General features: G+C 43.8%; 1 protein-coding gene across 3 annotated transcripts in view; it reads right to left on the bottom strand.

Annotated features, from left to right (window-relative positions):
- The window catches only part of pdzd2 (PDZ domain containing 2), a 103,968-nt gene that overhangs the window by 58,108 nt on the left and 21,762 nt on the right, over positions 1-24,098 (bottom strand). For 2 of the 3 annotated variants that reach the window (XM_020052903.3, XM_013136867.4), the window contains exon 3: positions 23,350-23,840. In XM_020052903.3, the coding sequence (XP_019908462.3) occupies positions 23,350-23,840 (491 nt within the window). Of the gene's footprint in view, positions 1-13,483; positions 14,040-23,349; positions 23,841-24,098 lie in introns of those variants that run through there. The other variant, XM_020052904.3, reaches the window with a different exon arrangement.

Below are 24,098 nucleotides of genomic sequence, written 5' to 3' on the forward strand. Positions count from 1 at the left end.
TGCAACCAGGTAATTGTGAGTTTTTATTTTTACCCCGTCAAAGATTTCAGTTTGTTTTTCAATTGAATTGTTCACATTATAGGTCACATTAAAGGTGATTTATCTTTGTCTTGTTATTTTACATCAAAAGAACCTGGCATTTTAACATTATTGTGGTTTACTATCACTTGGCAATCACAGCTTTCTGAAGTATTTACATGTGAACATAAACTTCTACACAAATGCCTTCATGTTTCCTACTAAAGTGGGTTTAATTCTGTTGTGTCTAACTGCATGTACAGCATCATTGAGGAAATCCCACATTCATTATTTTTTCGGGAGCTTTTGATACCTCAGGAAATTAATTCATTCAATGAAAGATTCAGCCTCCTTCAAAGAGCAAATTCTATTTAAATTAGATGATAAGAGTGTTTCTGGAGGAGGACTGATTGAGAAGTGATGGGATCATTAAGATCTAGATGGTAGAAGCTCAACAATGATCCTCTTTTACTGCCTCTTCCATGAATCCTCCATCTGAAGCCGTCATCTGCTGACAGTCTACAATTTCCCTGCATATATTTTGGTGACAAGATGCCAATGATCACATTCTGTTTTGCTCATTGGACAACACACGTCTTCATGGCCGAGACCTGAATGGCAAAGCAATGAAAGCTCCTCGGACTAATGAACCCTCTGGCCTCCGCATTCATCTATTCCCCTCCATATTCTAGGGCCTACCATGGCAACCATGATAAGGCTGTGTAGACAACAACCACCAGTTCAGTGTGTTGAACACAGGCCCTTCTCAGTAGCATTTTACAAAAGTGGATTCTGAAATTAACGTAGGCTATCATTCTGGTAAACACTATAAAACGCCTAGGGCTGCACGATTAATGAAATCATATCAAAATCACAATATTGATGCGTGCAATATTCTAGTCATATACCTGTTTTATCATGTCCCCCTTCTCTCACTGCATTTGCCCTTCATCCTGTAAAACTCCAACCACCGACGTGGGTGTACATCAGCATAGGGGTCTGATGGAAATTCTCCAAACACACATCGTGGTAGTATTTTAAAACATCTCAGCCAGGTGTCACACCTGTTTTACAGTTTACTTCAGGTTCTATCCTCTATCTATCTCCTTGCGGCTCATTCCTGCAAATGCCAAGCCATGTTCACTATCACCTAAGCAACAAGTTCAACTGCTGCGCTGTTAGATTAACTGAAGTTAGCGTGCTGTTCAGTTCAAATACAGTCAAATTCTAGTAAAAGATGCCAACAGTTCACCATAGGTAGGATGACCTATGGGAAGGTAATAAGACTTTATCTGTGATCCTAAAGGTGAGACAGTCTATAGAAAGGTAATAAGATTTTATCTGTGATCATAAAGGTGGGATAGTCTATAGAAAGGTAATAAGATCTTATCTGTGATCCCTAAAGGTAGAATGGCTTATAGAACTGTAATAGTACCTCAACTTTAATCCCTAAAGCTAGTATTGCATGTAGAAAGAACAATTGAGGATTTGTTAAAGGGTAATCTTCTAGAAGTAAAATCTCAGGCCATTTGGCTGAGCTTGATCAGGGGCATCCTATTACCCACTTTCCAAACAACAAGGTATGTTCCAGGTCCAGTGTGTCTGCGTTCCTGGCTATCACAGTACACATCAGTTAACAACACATTGTGTTCCAGGCTATTACCACATACATTATTTAGCAATGCAGACTGCTTTCCAAGCTATCACCACACACATCAGTTAACAACACAGACTGCATTTCAAGCTATCACCACACACAATAATTAACAACACAGACTGTGTTCCAGACTATCACCACACACATTAGTTAACAACACAGACTGTGTTCCAGGCTAACACCACACACATTAGGTAACAACACAGACTGCGTTCCAGGCTAACATCACACACATTAGTTAATAATGCAGACAGTGTTCCAAACAGCACCCCGTTTCCTTCATAGTGCCCTACTTTTGACCAGGAACCCTAGGTAGTGCACTCAGTAGGGGAAATACCATTGGGACACCAGGGGAGGATGTAGCCTGTGTATGGGACATCGGGGGGAGGGTGTAGCCTGTGTATGGGACATCGGGGGGGAGGGTGTAACCTGTGTATGGGACATCGGGGGGTGGGTTTAACTTGTGTATGGGACATATGGGGGAGGGTGTAACCTGTGTATGGGACATTGGGGGGAGGGTGTAGCCTGTGTATGGAACATCGGGGGGGAAGGTGTAGCCTGTGTATGGGACATGGGGGGGAGGGTGTAGCCTGTGTATGGGACAGCCTGTGTATGTAGCCTGTGTATGGGACATCAGGGGGGAGGGTGTAGCCTGTGTATGGGACATGGGGGGGAGGGTGTAGCATGTGTATGGGACATGGGGGGGAGGGTGTAGCCTGTGTATGGGACAGCCTGTGTATGTAGCCTGTGTATGGGACATCGGGGGGGAGGGTGGAGCCTGTGTATGGGACATGGGGGGGAGGGTGTAGCCTGTGTATGGGACATGGGGGGGAGGGTGTAGCCTGTGTATGGGACATCAGGGGGGAGGGTGGAGCCTGTGTATGGGACATGGGGGGGAGGGTGTAGCCTGTGTATGGGACATCGGGGGGGAGGGTGGAGCCTGTGTATGGGACATCAGGGGGCGGGTGGAGCTTGTATATGGGACATCGGAGGGGAGGGTGGAGCCTGTGTATGGGACATCAGGGGGCGGGTGGAGCTTGTATATGGGACATCGGAGGGGAGGGTGGAGCCTGTGTATGGGACATCGGGGGGGAGGGTGGAGCCTGTATATGGGTCATCGGAGGGGAGTGTGGAGCCTGTGTATAATGACCCCGGTCAACCTATATGCTAGTTCATGCATGATGACACCATTGGAAATGAATAGGGAGATGGGTCAGCTCTGTATGGGCTGCATAATCACAGAGCCTAACTACTACATCCCTGTGCAGCGGGTCCAACAGCTCTTCAATGGTGACTTTGTGGGAGGTACAATGCATGCTGGTTAATCAGTGAATGCCATTACACTGCACACAATACGACTGAAAGCGCTGCAATAACCTGACCAAACAAAAATAATGCAGCAACTGTTTTTTGTGACAGTGGTTTATATCGCAACTGTTTTGTGTGACAGTGGTTTATATTACAACTGTTTTGTGTGACAGTGGTTTATATTTCAACTGTTTTGTGTGACATTGGTTTATATTTCAACTGTTTTGTGTGACAGTGGTTATATTACATGGAATGAATGTAATTTAATAGCGGCACGCAAACAATTTCAAAACACCTTTCAACATTTTAGTGTGTCACAAAGAGAAATCAGAATGGATTACATTAGGAGTTTTTGCCACGGATCAACACAAAAAACTATTTCAAACTGACCAATAAAATAAATAAAAAAATCCACCTCCTTTAGTCAATATTTGGTAGAACACAATAAACAAAATAAAAGAAGGGAATACTTTTTAAACCATTGTAGCTGAGCCAATAGAGCTTACACACAAGGTAAATGGTAATAAAAATTAATCACTTCCAAAATGGCTGACTGGAAACCAGGAGAAAGAGAAGCAGAATGAGGTTGTTCAGCTGATGACAAACAAATCCAATGCCTTGTTCGGGCACCAGGAGATCAGTGAGAAATGAGTTAAAAGACACGAAGGACAATGTGTGGGTCAAACAGTCAAATATGCTCCATCTTAATCGATGCCCAGAGCCCTTCTGAAACTGGATGACAGAATTACCGGGGGGCAAGCCAATCCCAAAAGGGAACTTCTCAAACTCCTCACAAACCCTGGAGGAATCTGTACAGAACCAAAACACTGTCAGATAGTCAGCAGGGCCTGTCTGTGGTACTGGAAAGACCGGGAAGCACCTGGGCCTCATAAACGCTGTGGGAGAGGAAGAGCTGATCTGGGATCAGTTGGGTGTGTAGATCATAATAAATGTTCAGGGTGTCTCTGGATGGAGAGGCAGTATGAGGCCAAGCTGAAGTGCAGCTTTGTGACCAAGCATCATGTTGTTTTCTTTCTTGTTATTTTAGACACAAGTTTTTGATACTCTGTTAGACAGAATAATCATGTAGTTTGAGATTTTGCGGAAATAGCAGCAGGTCAGATTCAAATCCAGGCAGCAGCTTAGGACAGGCATGGGCCACTACGGCCCCCACCCCCTCTTTGTGCGGCCCTCAGATGAATTTAGAAAACAGTAAAAGGATATTTACTGTGGTTGAGCTGTGTGTTCAACCACTACTCCACCAAGCCACACACCTGCTGTGTGTCGGTATAGCCTCTTGACATTATATAATCCTGTCACGTATTAACATCATGTCAAGTTTGAATATTTCTTTAGACACCATTAACCATTGTGTTGAACTGAGTAACATTTATTATTAGGTTTACCTCCACCAGAAATAGCATCCATGAACTGTATGGCTTTTGCCACTAGCTGTTTTAACAGCTTATTAGTCATTTCGTGAATGACATTGATACAATAACTGCTGTATCAATATAGGTGACGATAACAGACTTTTTCGTCAAGTGAAAAGACAAGAAATAGTCGCAATACTATATAACCGTAAACTGTTTTTGGTCCATCCTGACCCAAAAAGCATGCCCGGATGCGTACTTCAAAAATACACAAGACATTGTCGCACTATAATCGTAAACAGTTTTATTGCGGCCTGCAATTACAATGATTAAATATCACCATCCTCACAGGATTTCAACACGGGTCTCCCACATGAGTGGCACTGTCGTTAACCACTACACCAAAGCATGACACATTGTACTAGTCGCTAGACACCATTCAGAATTGGGTTAAACTAACTAACTTGCCATTTTAACAGCTAATTAGCTATCTACTAACTTCCTAGGAATAGTCATAAGAATTGAGCAATTGCAAGCGAGACTGAATATTAACTTTTCCCTGCCAGAGCCATTTCATTTCATGGCACAAAATCATTAGTTTTTCTTTCACATGTGAATGACATTAATACAATAACTATAGGTGATGATAACTTGCTCGTCAAGTGAAAAGACGAGAGAATCATAGAAACCCCAACTCTTTCTACGGGTTTTGATAAAGCCTGTGTTACTACCCCCAAAAGCATGCACAGATGCGTACCTTTGAAAATTCACCAGAAACTGTTGCAATATAACCGTAGACAGTTTTAGTTTAGGCGTAGCTACTGAATGTTATATGTAGCTAGCTACATTTTTGTCTATCCTGACCCAAAAATATTGCACGGGTGCGTACTTCAACAATCCCCAAGAAATAGTCACAAAACTGCATAACCGTAAGCAGTTTGAGTTTAGGCTTACTATAATGTAGATACTCAAAGTTATAGCGAGTGAAGATTTTGTCTATCCTGAACAAATCTAAATGCATACTTTGTTTTGACTTTGAGGAGATTCGATCGCAGAACCTATAGCTTACAGATCCGCTTCTCTAACCACTACGCTTGAAGTTTACAAGATAAAAATCACTGAAAAATCTTGCAGGAAAAGATGTAGCCACCTTGATTTCTTTTTAAATTTAAAGTTGGTGACAATCTCTTCAAACAGCTTTAAAGCTGCAGTCTGTAATTCCAACAGCAGAACAGCCGCCCTGCAACTGCTGAGACATATCAATCGCGAAGCGGTGGTTTAATGCGTGCCCACCACAGGGCAGGGCAGGAATCTGTGGTTCTGATGCTAGATAGCAGATGTTTGGTCTGGCACTATGGTTACAGATGCCATATCTTAATTTGATCCAGTTCCTCCCGGCAGGAAAAAGTAACAGGAAACATTAATCTTAATGGTCATGTTTTGAAGGGGATAATACAAAATTTCATAAAGAGCATCTGGAGTGGAAATTTTAAACCTTAAAAACACACTACAATTTTGAGCTTCCTGCTGTGCAGGAACATTCCTCCAATGACAGGATGATCAAATTAAGATATGGCATCTGTTACATACAAAGATCTCCATATGGAATGTTCCGGTCCCACTCCATCCCATCCCAACTCGGTCATCTGGCTGTTGTTCAGGGTGGTTATTTCCCCAGAGGTAATCACAGCAACATTAGGCAGGAGTCCTTTAAAAGTAAGTGTATGGATCATACATACACACACACGCACACACACACAACTGTAACGTTGTAGAAGGCAGAACACAGGCACAGGCAGAACTAAAAACAGAAAATACAACATGAAAACAGAAACTACGTTACATTGGTAAGGAAACCAACTAATGATCAACAAGATGCACTAGTGAAGGAGGTTCTTCAATAGGGACGGTGATCAGGAACACAGGTGAGGGTCATAAATACACCTCTAACAGTTGTCACGGAGATCTCTGGGCGCAGGGGGAGGGACCTAATGGGGCGGGATCCGACTACACACAGGTTTCTACCTGCCTCGACCTGCAGCCTTTACACACACCACAACACACCTCAGCACCAAGCAGCTCCCTCTGATAGACCAAACCAGGAGAGAACGGGTGACCTCAGCGCGGGCTGGCAGCCAGACAGGAATTCAACAGCAGTAAAACCTAATGGGCCACAGTCAAAGGAAAACAGCAGCCACTTCCAAATTGCACCCTATCAACTACATGGGACACTACTTCTGACCTGGGTAATTGACACACTACACAGGGAACAGGCTGCAGTTGGTCAGCTTGTTTCACCACTAGCTGATAGGATTACATGAATCCATACAGTCGGATTAAGTCTCCGACTATTACAGATTCTAACAATCCAAAACATGATTTAGCCATCCCAGCCTAGCTGGCTACACAGCCGAAACACAACCAGCTAGGCACAACCGTTTAACAGGTAAATCAGAACAGAACAAGCAATTGAGTAGTGTTTGGGACAAAGTAGATTCATGCAGGGATGATCTACCGGCCAACAAACACAAAGCCAGTCCAGCTTTTGCTGACATTGTATCCCCAAAGTATCGTGTTCGGTTTCACACAATGCTTTCGGATTGGCATCGACGTAAATGCAGACACTCTAAATTCCCCCCGAAAACACACATCATTATAAAACACAATGTATATTGCTGTATTTTTTTCCTGCTGTGGCAAATTTTTCGCAAAATGTAGACACAGTGTGTCTAAAAAGTTAAAGCTATATTTTTGTTCAGAGGCAATGTTCTACACTGGACGCCTCCTTTAAATCATCTCAGGCATGCCTGACAGGTAAAATAAATGAGCACCATTTTAGTCAGCACAACACTGCTAGCTTTGTCAGTGCATATCATCTTTCTCCTAAAAGTTAATGCCTTGACACCTGCGGCCAGAAACTTTAACTCAATGACATCACAGACTTACTCTAAACTCATAACTCAACCCTCTCAGACAAAACTTGCAGGCAGTTTAAATAAATATTCTGACATTAACTAACATACACATGACTGAAGGAATCAGGAGCTTTGCTCTGCATCCTGGCACACAATATCCAATATTGGGCACTCCATAAATGATTCAAATGAGCCCTAAACAAGCCTTATATGAATCCTATATAAGTTCTATACCAGCCTTATATGAATCCTATATGAGTCCTATACCAGCCTTATATGAGTCCTATATGAGTCCTATACCAGGCTATATGAATCCTATATGAGTCTTATACCAGCCTATTTATGAGTCCTATATGAGTTCTATACCAGCCTTACATGAGTCCTGTATGAGTGCTATATGCGTCCTAAACCAGCCTTATACAAGTAAAACCTGTATGCTTGAAAGTATGTTAACCCCTTGTGCCATTATAGATTTATTTGCGTGAAATCTTTTTTATCTGACATAACAGGTTTATAGTTAGCAATTTCATATTGGTTTAGAGGAAATATTTTGTGTTGTAGAAAAACAATATTAAAAAGGAATTAGAGCAGGTGCATAAATAAGTGAACCCTAATAATAGTGAATTTGCATTGATTAAATCAAGTAGCAAATGAACCAATCAAAGGAGGGATCTTTAGGAAGAGTTTGGATGGGACTCCAAAAAAAGAGACAGGATACCTGGCCAGTTTGATGTTACAAAACACACCATGAAGAGATAAAAGGAGATATCAGAGGATATCAGAAGAGGGGAGCAAGAGCACATAAGTCTGGGGAAGGCTAAACAACCATCTCAAAAGGATTTTAGCTCCATCAAAACCACTACGTTTGCCAAAAACCCAACATTGCCTACCACCAAAATAACCATATCCCGACAGTCAAGCACAGACATGGGAATGTCAAGATCTGGGGGTGTTTTCCTCCTCTTAGCCTGGTTGAATGCATATCATTAGGGACCATGATTTTTTAGGTATACCATGAGATTATTGAACAGAATATCAGGCCATTAGTAAAGGAGCTTAAGCTGGCATGAAAATGGGTCTTCCAACAAGACAATGACCCAAAGGATTCAAGCAAATCTACCAAAAAGGTAGCTCAGGAGAAAGATGTGTGTTTTTAAATGGCCAAATCAAAGTCCTGACCTTAATCTAAGCTGTGGCAGGACCAGCGGGCACTACATGCAAGACACCCCTCAGAAAATCACTTAATAGGCTGAGTTCAATGTGGAGGAGTGGGCAAAAATCCTTCAAGAATGATATGTCAGAGACTGATCAATGGTTAGGAGATGTTTACTTAAAGTTATCACTCCTAATGGAGGTGCCTCAATCTATGTAATGAAGGGGTAGGGTGTAGGGTTTAGGACTGAGGGTGTAGGGCTGAGAGGCTGTATACTTTGCGTTTTAAAATGCAACCTTGGACTAAATCCTGATTAGCAGGGGGTATAGGTGATCCTTCAGTGAACTCTAAAACTACATCCAGATTGGCTCTAGTCATAGCCGATCCTACAGGGAACTCTAGGACTACATCCTCATTGGCTGGAGGCTTAGAAGATCAGACAGGGAACTCTAGGACTACATCCTCATTGGCTGGAGGCTCAGAAGATCAGACAGGGAAGACTACGACTACATCCTGATTGGCTGGAATCTCAGAAGATCAGACAGGGAGGACCAGGACTACATCCTGATTGGCTGGAAGCTCAGAAGATCAGACAGGGAAGACTACGACTACATCCTGATTGGCTGGAAGCTCAGAAGATCAGACAGGGAAGACTAGGACTACATCCTGATTGGCTGGAAGCTCAGAAGATCAGACAGGGAAGACTAGGACTACATCCTGATTGGCTGGAAGTTCAGAAGATCAGACAGGGAAGACTAGGACTACGTCCTGATTGGCTGGAAGCTCAGAAGATCAGACAGGGAAGACTAGGACTACGTCCTGATTGGCTGGAAGCTCAGAAGATCAGACAGGGAAGACTAGGACTATGTCTTGTGTTCAGCTTGAGTCTATTTCACAAATCTTTGATACTTTTGGTTAGGCAGAGTGTAAGGGAATTCAACACAAGCTGTAGAAAATCCAAGTGTAGCCAGAGAGTTAGACACATTTCACCGCTGACATTTCACCGTTGGCACTTTCAGCACACACACCTGCAGGAAACCCATAATAAAACATATTTTATGGCACACTGTCCTTATAACACTTCATTTCCACAGCACTGTCCTTATAACACTTCATTTTCACAGCACTGTCCTTAAAACACTTCATTTTCACAGCACTGTCCTTAAAACACTTAATTTCCACAGCACTGTTCTTATAACACTTCAGCTCCGCTACAAGCGTGGCCATGTCATCACCATCAAGTAAATGCGACATTCCAAACATTGGAAACAAACAGAAACGTGCTTTCAACTCGCCCGTCAGCCACTGGGAATCAGACCCAGGTCATTCTTCAGATTTCAGAGGAACTGTTCCCTCTGCGGCTGATGGCAACACCTGACACCGATGCCTGTTGTGACACAGGCTCCCAGGGTGCACCAGGTTTTAACCAAGCCCGGGCTAAATCCTGATCAACATCTAAGCAGGAAGCTACGAGCATGGCCGGACCCGGTCTGTCATCTGGAGCCTCAGTGTAGACATTCCACACTGTGATGTTCTTGCGGAAGCAAATAAGGGACCTACTTTGCTCAGCACTTTTTAATTCAGAGAGGGATGTAGGGAGAGGGAGAGAGGAAGAGAGTGGGAGAAAGAGAGACAGTGAGCGATAGAGAGCATGAGCGAGATAGAGAGAGATCAGACAAATGGTGCCCACCCAAAGCAATGCCCACTGGGAAGGCAGCATTTGCAAACACTGCATTTCACTGATTGCTAGGCAGACAACCAGCAGTGCAGACTGCCAGACTGAAACACATTTCTCCATGTTCGCTTCCTTACCAAGGCCATTAGTAGGATTCACTTTGAAAAGGGTTGGGGCGAGTGTGGCTTGGGAAAGGAAAACACACAGTTAACAGCCCTGTTTGTCTAAAGATGCTTGAAAAGTAATGATTAGTAATTTTATCCCCAGGCAGAGAGGTGGTGTGAAGCTACCAGAGGACTCTTGATACACAAGCCCCAGAGAGCAGCGAAAAAAAAGGCAACACTATCAAAGTAATACTGTAAATAATAATGATAATACTATATATAATAATGATAATACTATACGTAATACTGGTAATACTATAAATAATACTGGTAATACTATATGTATACCATGTATAACATTGATAAAACTAAAGCTGCCCTTAGTCAAGGGTCCTAGTTGGGAAAACTTAATATTGAAATAATTACTTAAAAACAATGTCATTTGAAATATTTTCAAACTCATTTAATTGTTTAATTACAAAACCAGCCATCACCTTTGTCTTGAAACATCTTAGGTTGTCTCAACCTCATCCCAAGGATATTGGATACGGTAGCTTATGAGCCCGGGCAAAGGTACCATTCAAAGTTGTCTCAGTGGTGGTGACCATATCCTTCTATGAGAGCACTAGAGTTAAGTATTTGCTATCGTATCATCTTACCTATTCTAAATACTGAATGTTCAGAATCCCAATGGAGCAGTTTTTCTAAGGTTTGAGAAAGTCAACAAATACAGATACATTGATCCTTTAATGAGCCAACTAGCTGGTGTCCTGACTGTGATAACCAAGCATTCCACACTGATAGTGAGAGTAGGGGTGTTGACCCTGGTGTCATGGTTAAATACCACACTGGTAGTAAGAGTAGGGGTGTTAACCCTGGTGTCATGGTTAAATATCACACTGGTAGTGAGAGTAGGGGTGTTAACCCTGGTGTCATGGTTAAATACCACACTGGTAGTGAGAGTAGGGGTGTTAACCCTGGTGTCATGGTTAAATATCACACTGGTAGTGAGAGTAGGGGTGTTAACCCTGGTGTCATGGTTAAATATCACACTGGTAGTGAGAGTAGGGGTGTTAACTCTGGTGTCATGGTTAAATATCACACTGGTAGTAAGAGTAGGGGTGTTAACCCTGGTGTCATGGTTAAATATCACACTGGTAGTAAGAGTAGGGGTGTTAACCCTGGTGTCATGGTTAAATACCACACTGGTAGTAAGAGTAGGGGTGTTAACCCTGGTGTCATGGTTAAATATCACACTGGTAGTAAGAGTAGGGGTGTTAACCCTGGTGTCATGGTTAAATACCACACTGGTAGTAAGAGTAGGGGTGTTAACCCTGGTGTCATGGTTAAATACCACACTGGTAGTAAGAGTAAGGGTGTTAACCCTGGTGTCATGGTTAAATATCACACTGGTAGTGAGAGTAGGGGTGTTAACCCTGGTGTCATGGTTAAATATCACACTGGTAGTAAGAGTAGGGGTGTTAACCCTGGTGTCATGGTTAAATACCACACTGGTAGTAAGAGTAGGGGTGTTAACCCTGGTGTCATGGTTAAATATCACACTGGTAGTGAGAGTAAGGGTGTTAACCCTGGTGTCATGGTTAAATACCACACTGGTAGTGAGAGTAGGGGTGTTAACCCTGGTGTCATGGTTAAATATCACACTGGTAGTGAGAGTAGGGGTGTTAACACTGGTGTCATGGTTAAATACCACACTGGTAGTGAGAGTAGGGGTGTTAACCCTGGTGTCATGGTTAAATACCACACTGGTAGCAAGAGTAGGGGTGTTAACCCTGGTGTCATGGTTAAATTCCTATCCTGGCACTATTCCCATAACAGCAATCAATCTCTAACACTTATTTGGCATATATCACTCCTCACTCCTCCAAAGCATAGCTGATGTGTCTGACGGTTTATCTATTCATGATAGAAGGGAATATGTCTGTGTGTGTGTGTGGGGGGGGGGGGGGGGTCCACATCTGTGTGTACATGTGGAGACCTGATGTCACCACAAAGACAGTAAAACCTGAACAATCCACACACGGTTTTATTGGCAGGTTCTCTTGAGGGAAAATATGATTTCCTGCTTAGGGGTTAGGTTTAATTGTATGTTTTTTTGGGAAAAACCTACAATTGAGAATAGCGTTAGAATTTAGGTTATTTGTTTGGCTTTTAACATTACTGGTTAGGTTCATGGTTAGGGTTACACATTAAGACGAGGTGTAGGCATTACACCTGGACTAATGAGGTTAAACTTAGGGTTAGGATGGAAAAACAAATGAATGTGTGTATGTATATATATATATATATATATATATATATATATATATATATATATATATATATATATATATATAGATAGATAGATAGATAGATATATAGATATTGATAGATTAAAAAAAAGTTTCAATTTGCATTGGTCTCTTAATTTTAGCCCTTCTGTTCCTCATTCAAAACCTTCCTTTTCGATTTTTTTGGAAAGAAAAAGTTGCAGTGGTCTCATATTTTTCCGGAAGTGTATTTCCATATTAACTTAGGCCAGTTGTCTGTGTCTAAGGCATTTACATTTTGGTAATATAGCAGATCACTTTAAGTAGCGAATGCATTCATTTACACACCGGTTAAGGACTCGGTTAAGCCTTCATTTACACACCGGTTAAGAACTCTCGGTTGCCTCGTGACTACCTCACGGTAATGTTGTTACACACAGACGCACTCAAACGGGCTATATAACATGCAGCAAGGCATATATTTCAGACCTCTGGGGGAATTTAACCCACGACCCTGCCGTTGGTAGCATCATGTACCTACCAATGAATTAAATTACACAGACAGGTGTGCGTAAATGTGTGTGTGTGTGTGGGGGGGGGGGGGGGGGGGGTCTGTGATCAAGCCTTCTGGTGCTATGACAGCACAATTGACATACCCCATTCAATAAAAGTCTATTACTGACTCCATTAAATAAAAACACTAGCAGTCGCAGAACAAAATATTAGACTACTGATACCAAAACGATATTCTGTTATTATTTTCCGTGGTAGTCTATTCAACTCCATTAATTTCCACTCAAATATTTCATACAGTACTGCACTCCATTCTACACCATTTCGTTTCATGTAATAGCGGTAGACAAACTAGAAAAAAAATCAAGCCCGACATCGGAGATTCATATCTGAGTGACACCATCCTAACGAGGCCCACACGGGTTGAGACACACTTACACAAGGGCATCATAACATTATTGTATAGTAAAAAGTCAAGCGATATCGTTAGACCATACCCGAAATTAATACTTGAACACCATTGCAGCCAGTTTGTTTTGGTTCCTCTGTTCCGTAGGGTACACTTCTCCCTCCGTGTCTGTCCGACAGTCAGCTGTACACCAGGTAATCCGAGCTGAAGCGCGTTCACAATCCCATGAGTTCGGTAATTGGTTTTATCGCAGGTTGGCATTCAAGCAGTGGAACAATGCGTCAACCGGCCGTTAGAATGTATCCAAAAGGTAGACGTAACAGCCTTCCGCGCCTTCCCGGGAGGAATGCTTCTTCTGTTCTATCCGGACCTCACTGATATTCGTTTTTGACAGTTTAGCCTACGGGCGTTCCTCCTTCAGAATAGTATTAACGCTTTATATTAATCTCGTAACACAGCAACATTTTAAACAGGTGCTCAGTTGACCATCAGGTGTCCCAAAAAAAAGTGAACTGGAGATAAAAGAAGTTGCCATCTTATTCAAATGTTTACGTTCGTGGGCTCCGAACTTACAACAACACAATAATATTAGACTGCAGCCCGACGTTTTCTATTTCCAGTGTTTTCTGCAGCTTGTCTTTACTGTGGAGTTGCTCGCTCCGCGCTCGTTTGCGCGGTGTACCGCCTCCTTCTGTACCCTACTCAACACTTCAATCACTTGCTGCTCACTTGATCGGCAGGGCACGTGTATCCCGTAAGTCAAAAGCAATTCTAAAGACGAAAATGCATCTAAACGCGTGGCCAAACAAATGTATCTACACATAGAGGTACCAGTCAAAAGTTTGGACACATTTACAATGGGTAAATTTGTCCAAACTTTTGATTAATACAGTATATGAATTGGACGCAACCACACAGAAACGAAACAATGTATACAATATTATATATTTTTGGTTGTTATGGCCCTGGGATGCATTCAGTAGTAGCCTACGCTGTTTATCGTCCAGGTCTCCATTCGGTCTGCAAGCTGTGCACCTATTCCATCACCTATACCTATACTATTCTGCCCCCTATGGAAGACATTACGGTAGTGCAACATACTCGACTAGTTCCAGATTTGCTCAAAACAAACCACAGTTGAGTCAGAATGGGTTCCATGTTGGGTGAAATATTTGTACTACACTCCAAACCAAAGTTTCCCCAGGGGTTATTTGGCTGTCGTGCTGGGGGAACCCCTTCTAATAGATGGATTAACTCAAAAGTGTCCAATTTGGTAGTATAAATCTAACAAAAATGGGTTCTTAAAACAGAAACAGCTCTTGTACAGCGATAGAAAAAAAAGCTTTTATTTAGTCATAAAAGTGTAATCGTGTGTGCTTTTACGTAGAGTACAATATACCGTAAGCCCCAGGTGTCCCCTTTCATATAGAGCAGAATGCTTGGCCACACCACAATTCTTGGTTCAGTTCCCACAGGGGCCCAGCACTGAAGAACATGTGAATTTCAGCATTCACTGCTGTACGTGGCTCTGGATAAGAGCGTCTGCTGAATACATTTCACGTAAATATGGCCGCCGTGGCAGCCTGGAAGTGCACTCAACTACACAGGATAGTTCCTCCCTCTCACCTTTCCCATCAATCCTTTTCCTCCAGTCATCGGACAATAATGAGGCATCTCCAACAATGTGTTGCGGCAGGCAAATGTGTTTTCAATATTTAAAAAAATCAATCCATTAACAAAAGAAAATCTATCATCTATAATCCACATTACAATTCATTCAATCAATCAATCGGTCAATAAAATGTATTTATAAAGCCCTTTTTACATCAGCAGTTGTCACAAAGTGCTTTTACAATATTGCCCTTTCTTTTTTCTTCAGGATTACTTTCCACAGCAGCTGTAGATAGCAACATTTCTGAGGTAACGTCCTCTATTCACAGGAATATTTGGCCATACATTTTTTACCTCACATTCAAACACACAATCACATAAAGGCTCTGACATACAGTAAATAGCAAGAAACGAAGCAAAATGACTACAGACAGGTTTGTCTGAATGCATGTTGTTTTCTAGTAGTATTGCCTGTACACCTTTTTGTGGGTTCTGCAGGCCTCTGCTACTCTGCCAGCGTCTGCTTTCACTGCCTCCAAAATTGAGTGCATTCCTCAGATTTCATGGCCAAAGTTCTGGAGTAAATGTCCCGGGGACAGTGGCATCATTCATAACGTTCATTCTTCACAGTACTAAAGCCAGATGGCTTTCCCTCCCATAGCTGAACAGCAGGAGCATCCAGATGTGTGGCTAAACACAGGGGTCAACATGTGCCCATTAGAGATGAACACATTAAATAAAATAGGTTTGTTGTCATCTGACAATGATTATAATTGTTTGTAATTTTTTTCTCTTCAATATGGTAATGAAGAAGTGACCGTCCCACTGACAGCCAGCTAAGATAAAATTAGAGAGGCTTTAGCCATTGCGCCTGTCTATGACCGTATGCCCCCTAGTGGACATTTCTGGGACAACAACAACATTGGGCTGTGCACTAAACTGAATAATCTACACTCACCTAAAGGATTATTAGGAAAACCATACTAAAACTGTGTTTGACCCCCTTTCGCCTTCAGAACTGCCTTAATTCTACGTGGCATTGATTCAACAAGGTGCTGAAAGCATTCTTTAGAAATGTTGGCCCATATTGATAGGATAGCATCTTACAGTTGATGGAGATTTGTGGGATGCACATCCAGGGCACGAAGCTCCCGTTCCACCACATCCCAAATATGCTCTATTGGGTTGATTTCTGGTGACTGTGGGGGCCATTTCAGTACAGTGAACTCATTGGCATGTTCAAGAAACCAATTTGAAATGATTCAAGCTTTGTGACATGGTGCATTATCCTGCTGGAAGTAGCCATCAGAGGATGGGTACATGGTGGTCATAAAGGGATGGACATGGTCAGAAACAATGCTCAGGTAGGCTGTGGCATTTAAACGATGCCCAATTGGCACTAAGGGGCCTAAAGTGTGCCAAGAAAACATCCCCCACACCATTACACCACCACCACCATGGTGGTGCCTGCACAGTGGTAACAAGGCATGATGGATCCATGTTCTCATTCTGTTTACGCCAAATTCTGACTCTACCATCTGAATGTCTCAACAGAAATCGAGACTCATCAGACCAGGCAACATTCTTCCAGTCTTCAACTGTCCAATTTTGGTGAACTCTTTTTCCTATTTGTAGTGGAGATGAGTGGTACCCGGTGGGGTCTTTTGCTGTTGTAGCCCATGCGCCTCAAGGTTGTGCGTGTTGTGGCTTCACAAAAGCTTTGCTGCATACCTTGGTTGTAACAAGTGGTTATTTCAGTCAAAGTTGCTCTTCTATCAGCTTGAATCAGTCGGCCCATTCTCCTCTGACCTCTAGCATCAACAAGGCATTTTCGCCCACAGGACTGCCACATACTGGATGTTTTTCCCTTTTCACACCATTCTTTGTAAACCCTAGAAATGGTTGTGCGTGAAAATCTCAGTAACTGAGCAGATTGTGAAATACTCAGACTGGCCGGTCTGGCACCAACAACCATGCCACGCTCAAAATTGCTTACATATAGCATTCTGACATTCAGTTTGGAGTTCAGGAGATTGTCTTGACCAGGACCATACCCCTAAATGCATTGAAGCAACTGCCATGTGATTGGTTGATTAGATAATTGCATTAATGAGAAAATGAACAGGTGTTCCTAATAATCCTTTAGGTGAGTGTAGATGATCAACATATCTGACCATAAAAAAACACTATCCAGGACATGGCTGCCTATTCAAATCCTGGAGGTTTGAAACACTCCTGGATTTTATTTTTTATCTCACCGAATGAAAGTGCATAAAAGCATTTTAAAGTTACAGTAGAATCCCCCACATCCCCATCCCCCTATTCCCTCTTATACAGGACTATATTCAACCCGAGCCTTACAGGGTAGTATTTGGTATCATTTATAATGTGAACCCACATCACTCCACAAAGACTTCCTCTCTGAAAGACAGTTTTCCAGAGTGTCGAAGCCCTGGGGAGAACAGCCATGCTTCGTGTCAGTTGAGCACATACGACATGTCGAGTCTGTCACCTGTTACTCTATTCACGTAGCAAACATTCCATTGGCACTCAGAAGAATTCCACAAGTCCCTACCTCAAAGACAGACTTGGGTGGCGGGGTGGATTTGCTGGAAGAGAGAGAGCAGGGCAAGGGGAAGAGGGACTGGAACAGAGACCCATGGCCCAATTCAATCAAACCTGCATGCAGTATTTACACAGTAAACATTTTCAAAATCCACAGACTAGTCTTGATACTGTGTAAAAACCTACAACTACTACCAGACTGGTCATGGTACTGTAGAAAACCTACAACTACAACCAGACAGGTCTTGGTACTGTATAAAACCTACAACTAGTACCAGACTGGTCTTGGTACTGTATATAAACCCACAACTAGTACCAGACTGGTCTTGGTACTGTATAAAACCTACAACTATAACCAGACAGGACTTGGTACTGTTTAAAACCTACAACTACTACCAGACTGGACTTGGTACTTGATAAAAACATACAACTACTACCAGACTGGTCTTGGTACTGTAGAAAACCTACAACTACTACCAGACTGGTCTTGATACTGTTTAAAACCTCCAACTACTACCAGACTTGTCTTACAGTATAAAACCTACAACTACTACCAGACTGGTCTAGGTAATATATGAAAACTTACAAAAACCTCTCTATAAATACCTCATCAAACCACAGTAGGTTACAATACAGTAAACTAAGACAGTCTCAGTAGGCTACAGTACAGTAAAATACAGTAGTCTCTCACTTCCCAGTGGACAGCTGAGGGGAACTTCCTGTGTAATCAGCCCCAATAAAGCCGCTCACACAGAGGAATTTAATTTGGAGGCCTCGGCAATAGTGGCCAGACGGTAAAACCTGCCAATCCGGCTTGGAGCTACCTCTTTAATCCAGCACCCATCTGGGACCCACCAATCCACCGAGCCAGGCCCCACACCCATCGTCAGCAGGGTGGAGATTGGGCCGGTGTTATTGTTTAAGGGACAGGGGTTGGGGGTCTGTTGGGGTAAAGGGGAGGGAAGGGGACAGGTGGGGGCAAGAGGGGGGCTTATGCTGGGGGTTAGATGGGGGGTTTGGTGGATTATTTCAGCCTGGCCTAATACCCTGAGATGTGTTTTATATTGCCTTTTTTATTTGTTTTTTACAACTTAATTTTAAGTAGCTGTTTTTGAAGGTCAAACCAATAAAGCGCTACTCTCCTCCGTCTTCTCCCCAGCTCTTTCTCAGTAGTGCTCTCCCTCTTCCCCATAGTCCTTTCTCAGTATTGTCCTCTCTCTCTTCCCGTAGCACTTTCCAACACTTGTATTGGTGAGCCTCTGGTCCAAAGCCAAATATCAGTCACCTAGCTGGAACAAACAGCCTGTTATATCCTGGCAGGATCCTCTCCCCCTGCAAATCGGCCACACTCTCCAACCCTCAGCTGAATGTCTGCCTGTGGTCCCTGCCGTGCCACACCGCAATGACTAAGAAAAGCAGAGCATTCACACAGATGATCGAGAAACTTATTAAATCTGAGAGCAAGGTCTCATATCTGTTTTATAGGCCTCTAATTCTTTCCTTCAGGGGAAGAAGCCCAGACCTATATCCCAACTGGTGCGACCTGAATAGGGCACTACCTTTAACCAGGACCGCAGAGGGCTTCACAGGGAATATGGTTTGTTTAGGATGCAGAGGAGGTCACAGTTTTGCGGGCAGGCAGAGTTACTGGTCCTGGCTGTGGGAGAAGAGTGTCAAAGGTCACAGGTTCATCAGAGAAGTGTCAACTCGCAGCCCCAAGTGGCCCGGTCATCAGAGGCAGTGACACCGTCTCTCATCCTCTCATTAGAGTGAGTCTCTTTATGTCTCTTACTTATCTTGCGTATCCTTTTCTTTATTTCCCCTTCTTTCTCATCCTTGTCATTTCCCATTTCTCTCTCTATCCCCCTCCCTCTCTCCCTCTCTCCCTCTCTCCCTCTCTTTCACTTTTTCTCTTCCTCTCTCATGCTCTTCTCCCCCCCGTTCTCATTCCTCTGGTCAACAGGCTCTGTCTAGCATAACCAAACCACATTGTTTTGGCCGAGAGGAGAGACATCAGACGAAGTCAAGAGGGAAACGAAACATATCCGAGTTCAAAGACAAACACCAGTAACGGGTACTGGGACACACAGCCAAGCTCTGATTCCTCCCCTGACAGGCTGATGGTCTGGGTGTCACTGGGGTCTTGTGGTTTACAGAGCCAATGAGACCACAGGATCTGCTCCCTCTGGACTAGTGCGCTCAGTTTCTGTCCAGCAAATTGCCTTGAAACCCTTCTAGTGGAGGAACCCACCAGAAATTGGCGTTCAAGTGATTCAAATGGGCTGCTGTGAGACGTCATGCATCGATACTGCAGCTGTCACTGTAACCCTTCCCCGATCAATAACCTCACCAATTGGTGGAAAAAGAACTGGGCTGCCTGACACAGGCCCGGGACACATGGAAACATGCCACTGAGCTATTCTCCATCAGCTCCCTCACACAACTCTATACCAGACAGACAGACAGACAGGGAGGCAGAGAGACAGACAGGGAGGCAGAGAGACAGGGAGGCAGAGAGACAGGGAGGGAGGCAGAGAGACAGGGTGGCAGAGAGACAAGGAGACAGGGAGACAGGGAGGGAGACAAGAAGAAAAAGAGGTAGGGAGACAGGGAGGTGGGATGGAAAAAGGCAGACAGGGAGGGAGTGAGACAGGGAGGGAGGGAGGGAGGAGTAAAATACAGAGGGAACTATAACATTATAAGAAGATTATAAGAGGGGATCTTTGTGGTGGGCAGGGTTTGGACCCAAACTATTAACCAACATGTCAAGCAGCGATCCATGATAAAGGAAGACTGAAATCCATCCATTCACATTACAATGCATTACTCCAACTCGGACAACCTCCTTACAACAACCTTCTCCTCTGCACACTGTCAACACCTCCGCAGGCATTAGTAGTACTCTTTATCAATGAAGTACTCTTTACCACTGTAGTACTCCTTACCACTGTAGCACTCTTTACCCCTGAGGTAGTCTTTACCACTGTAGTACTCCTTACCCCTGAAGTAGTCTTTACCACTGTAGTACTCCTTACCACTGTAGTACTCTTTATCGCTGAAGTACTCTTCACCACTTTAGTACTCTTTACCCCTGAAGTAGTCTTTAACACGGTAGTACTCATTACCATTGTAGTACTCTTTACCCCTGAGGTAGTCTTTACCACTGTAGTACTCCTTACCCCTGAAGTAGTCTTTACCACTGTAGTACTCCTTACCACTGTAGTACTCTTTATCGCTGAAGTACTCTTCACCACTTTAGTACTCTTTACCCCTGAAGTAGTCTTTAACACGGTAGTACTCATTACCATTGTAGTACTCTTTACCCCTGAAGTACTCTTTACCACTTTAGTACTCTTTACCCCTGAAGTACTCTTTAACACTGTAGTGCTCTATACAACTGAAGTACTCTTAACCACCATAGTACTGTTTACCACTGGAGTACACTTTAGCGCAGTGTTTGCAAATCCTGGTCCTGGGGACCCAAAGGGGTGCATGTTTTTGTCCAAGCACTCACACACCTGATCCAAATGTTGCCCTACCACTTACACACTTGATCGACATAATCAACCTATCATCAAGTCTTTCATTTGAATCAGGTGTGTGAGTGCTATGGCAACAACAAAAACACACACCCCTTTGGGTCCCCAGGACCAGGATTGGGAAACATTGTTTTAGTATAGCAGATGTATTCTCTCTCCAGTAAGCAGCTTAGAACCCCACTAAGAACCCAAATAATGCTTCCATATACCCTGCTACTCATCCTCCCATCTCTCTTCTCTCTTTCCTTCTCACCCTCTCTCACCCTCTCAGATATGTAGATATGATTGACAGAGATGATGTTCTTCCCAGGAGATAATAACATGTCTCTAGTCTCTAGACGTCTTTCTTTAGCTCTGGTTAAAACCACTGGTCTCAGCACCCAGACCCACTTCAAGTCCTTCCTCCCCCTCTCCTTCCCTCCCTCCCTCCATCCCTCTCCCTCTTCTTCAATCCCTCCCTCCCCCTTCTTCTCTCCTTCCCTCCCCCTCTCCTCTCCACCCCCCCCTCTCCATCCTTTCCTCCCTCCTCTCCTTCCCTCCCTCCTCCCTCTCACACCCTCGTTCCCTCCCTCTTCTCCCCCTCTCTGCTTCCTTCCTTTCCTCCCTCTCCTCTACCTCTACCTCTCCACCTCCCCCCCCCCTCATTCTCTCCTTCTGGCTCCCTCCTCTTCATTGTTTCATATTGTTTTGAGATTGAGCGATTCGGTGTGATTATTTTGTGCCCCCTCCCAACAACATTCCATTGTTTGTTACTGCAGTCCACATGGAAGAGGAGAGCGCTCACAGTGCGTCAAACATGCACAAACACACCCGTGACCATGTTTTCATGCCACAATGTCACACTCAACACTCCAATCATTTTGGTAATCAAAGGATGCATCATTTATTTTTGAGGAGACAATGATAATTTGCTGTGGTCAGTCAGATAACCAGTTGCTTCTGCTGTGGAATGACCTGCCGATTAAGGTGAGACACTCAGCGTCTCAACTTTTAAGTGTCTACTAAAGACTCATGTCTTCAACAAATGTTTTCCAATGCCATTCAGGGGCGGAGTCACTGGCCTACTCTTGCTCCGCCTTGCCGTCCTCGTCCAATGGGAGTACCTCAGCGGGCTACACCCGGCCCTCTCTCAGGTTGTTCGAGGTTGGTTGGTGTCCCTTCTGGTCTGATGCTTTGTAAAGTGGGTGGAGTTTCTTCCGGCCTGGTTGGCCCTGTCTGGGGTTACTTCTGATAGGGCCACAGTGTCACTGGACCCCCCTGTCTATATTATTGTGTCGGGGGAGTAGGGTCAGTCCGTCCTGTCATAAGTCCCAGCTTTTTATGTTATATAAGTTTATGTGATGTGGTCAAGGGGTATGTCTGAAAGGTAGGCTCAGAATCGTGTTCAGACAGAACAGGGTTCAGTAGTGATAAAACTGTGTTCAGGTTTAACAGGATTCAGTAGTGATACAGCTGTGTTCAGACAGGGTTAAGATATGATATGTTCAGAAAGAAGGGAGCTTCTGAGTTATTTTAGATTCTCTTTAAAAATGAAGGGTTTCAGATGTTTTTTGAAAGTGGGCAGGGACGACTGGTTCCATCATTTGGGTGCCAGGACAGAGAAGAGCTGCTGAAGTGGTGGTTTGATCAGGAGTGGCAGAACGAAGAAGCCTGTGACGGGATGTAGGGTTTGAGCATTGCTTAAAGTTAGGAAAGGGACGTTCCCCTTGTGGCTTTGTAGACAAATACTATGAAGCAAGATTGTAGTGAATGCAAGATCAAACTGAATGCCAGTGGAATGTGCCATGGAGCGAGGTGACATGGGACAATCTGGGAGATCTGGATACATCACAGGGGTTTGATGGCATAAGAGGAGAGCTGAACAAAACACTGAGTTACAGCATTCCAGACAAGGGATGACAGATTATGACCTGTATTGCTTCCTTAAGCCAATGGAGAGAGAGAGGGAGAAAGAGACAGACAGACAGATGGATAGACAGACAGACAGATGGATAGACAGACAGACAGATGGATAGACAGACAGACAGATGGATAGACAGACAGACAGATAGACAGATAGACAGACAGACATACAGATAGACAGACAGACAGACAGACAGACAGACAGACAGACAGACAGATAGATAGACAGACAGACAGACAGACAGACAGACAGATAGACAGACAGACAGACAGACAGACAGACAGACAGACAGACAGTTAGACAGACAGACAGATGATCACTCTACATGTCTCCCACCTGGCTCCCGTGACGTCGACGCCCACCATCAGCTGACCGTTAAGTGACAGCAGCTCGTCCCGTAGTTTGATCCTGCCACTGCGTGCCACTGGACTCCTCTTCCTCACCTCGGTTACCCAGATACACCCCACGTCCAGCACCGGCCCCTGGTCCCCCTTTCTCCTCCTCCTCCTCCCCCCCTTCTTCCTGCCCTCACCCTCTGGATCCCCAAATATGGGGATGTTACCGAAACTCAGTCCCAGCTCTGCCCCGTCCCCCTCCCGTCTGTTGAGGCACACGGCTTGGACCTCTGCGTCCACGCCCCCGGAGGGCCACAGGGGTCTGAGAGTGGTACTACAGAGGTCGTCAAACTCTGTGAAGTTGAGCTGGATGTACTCCATGAGTTTCTGTATTGCAGCCTGGCATAGAGACATGTCCCCATGGGCACTGCTGCCACAGATGCCCACACTGTCACTGACCGTGCTGTAGACGTCATCATCAAACTCTGTTTCCTGGAGAAGGAGAGGCACAAATGTGTCTTTTAGTATCAATATTGCAGATACTTTAAAAAATGTAATAAAAGACACCCTGTGAAACAATTATCGCAGTAGAACCCCTGTTACGCAACCACAATTAAGTATTCCCTTTATCAGTTTCTGACCAGAAATATGAATCTTGTATAAAGAGGATTTAAAATACAGCAATGACTGTGATCTGAAATGCAATGTCAGTTAAATGCATTAAGAACAGTTTGCTTGATCAGAACAGTT

This window comes from Esox lucius, chromosome 13, assembly GCF_011004845.1.
Source record: "Esox lucius isolate fEsoLuc1 chromosome 13, fEsoLuc1.pri, whole genome shotgun sequence".
NCBI lineage: Eukaryota > Metazoa > Chordata > Actinopteri > Esociformes > Esocidae > Esox > Esox lucius.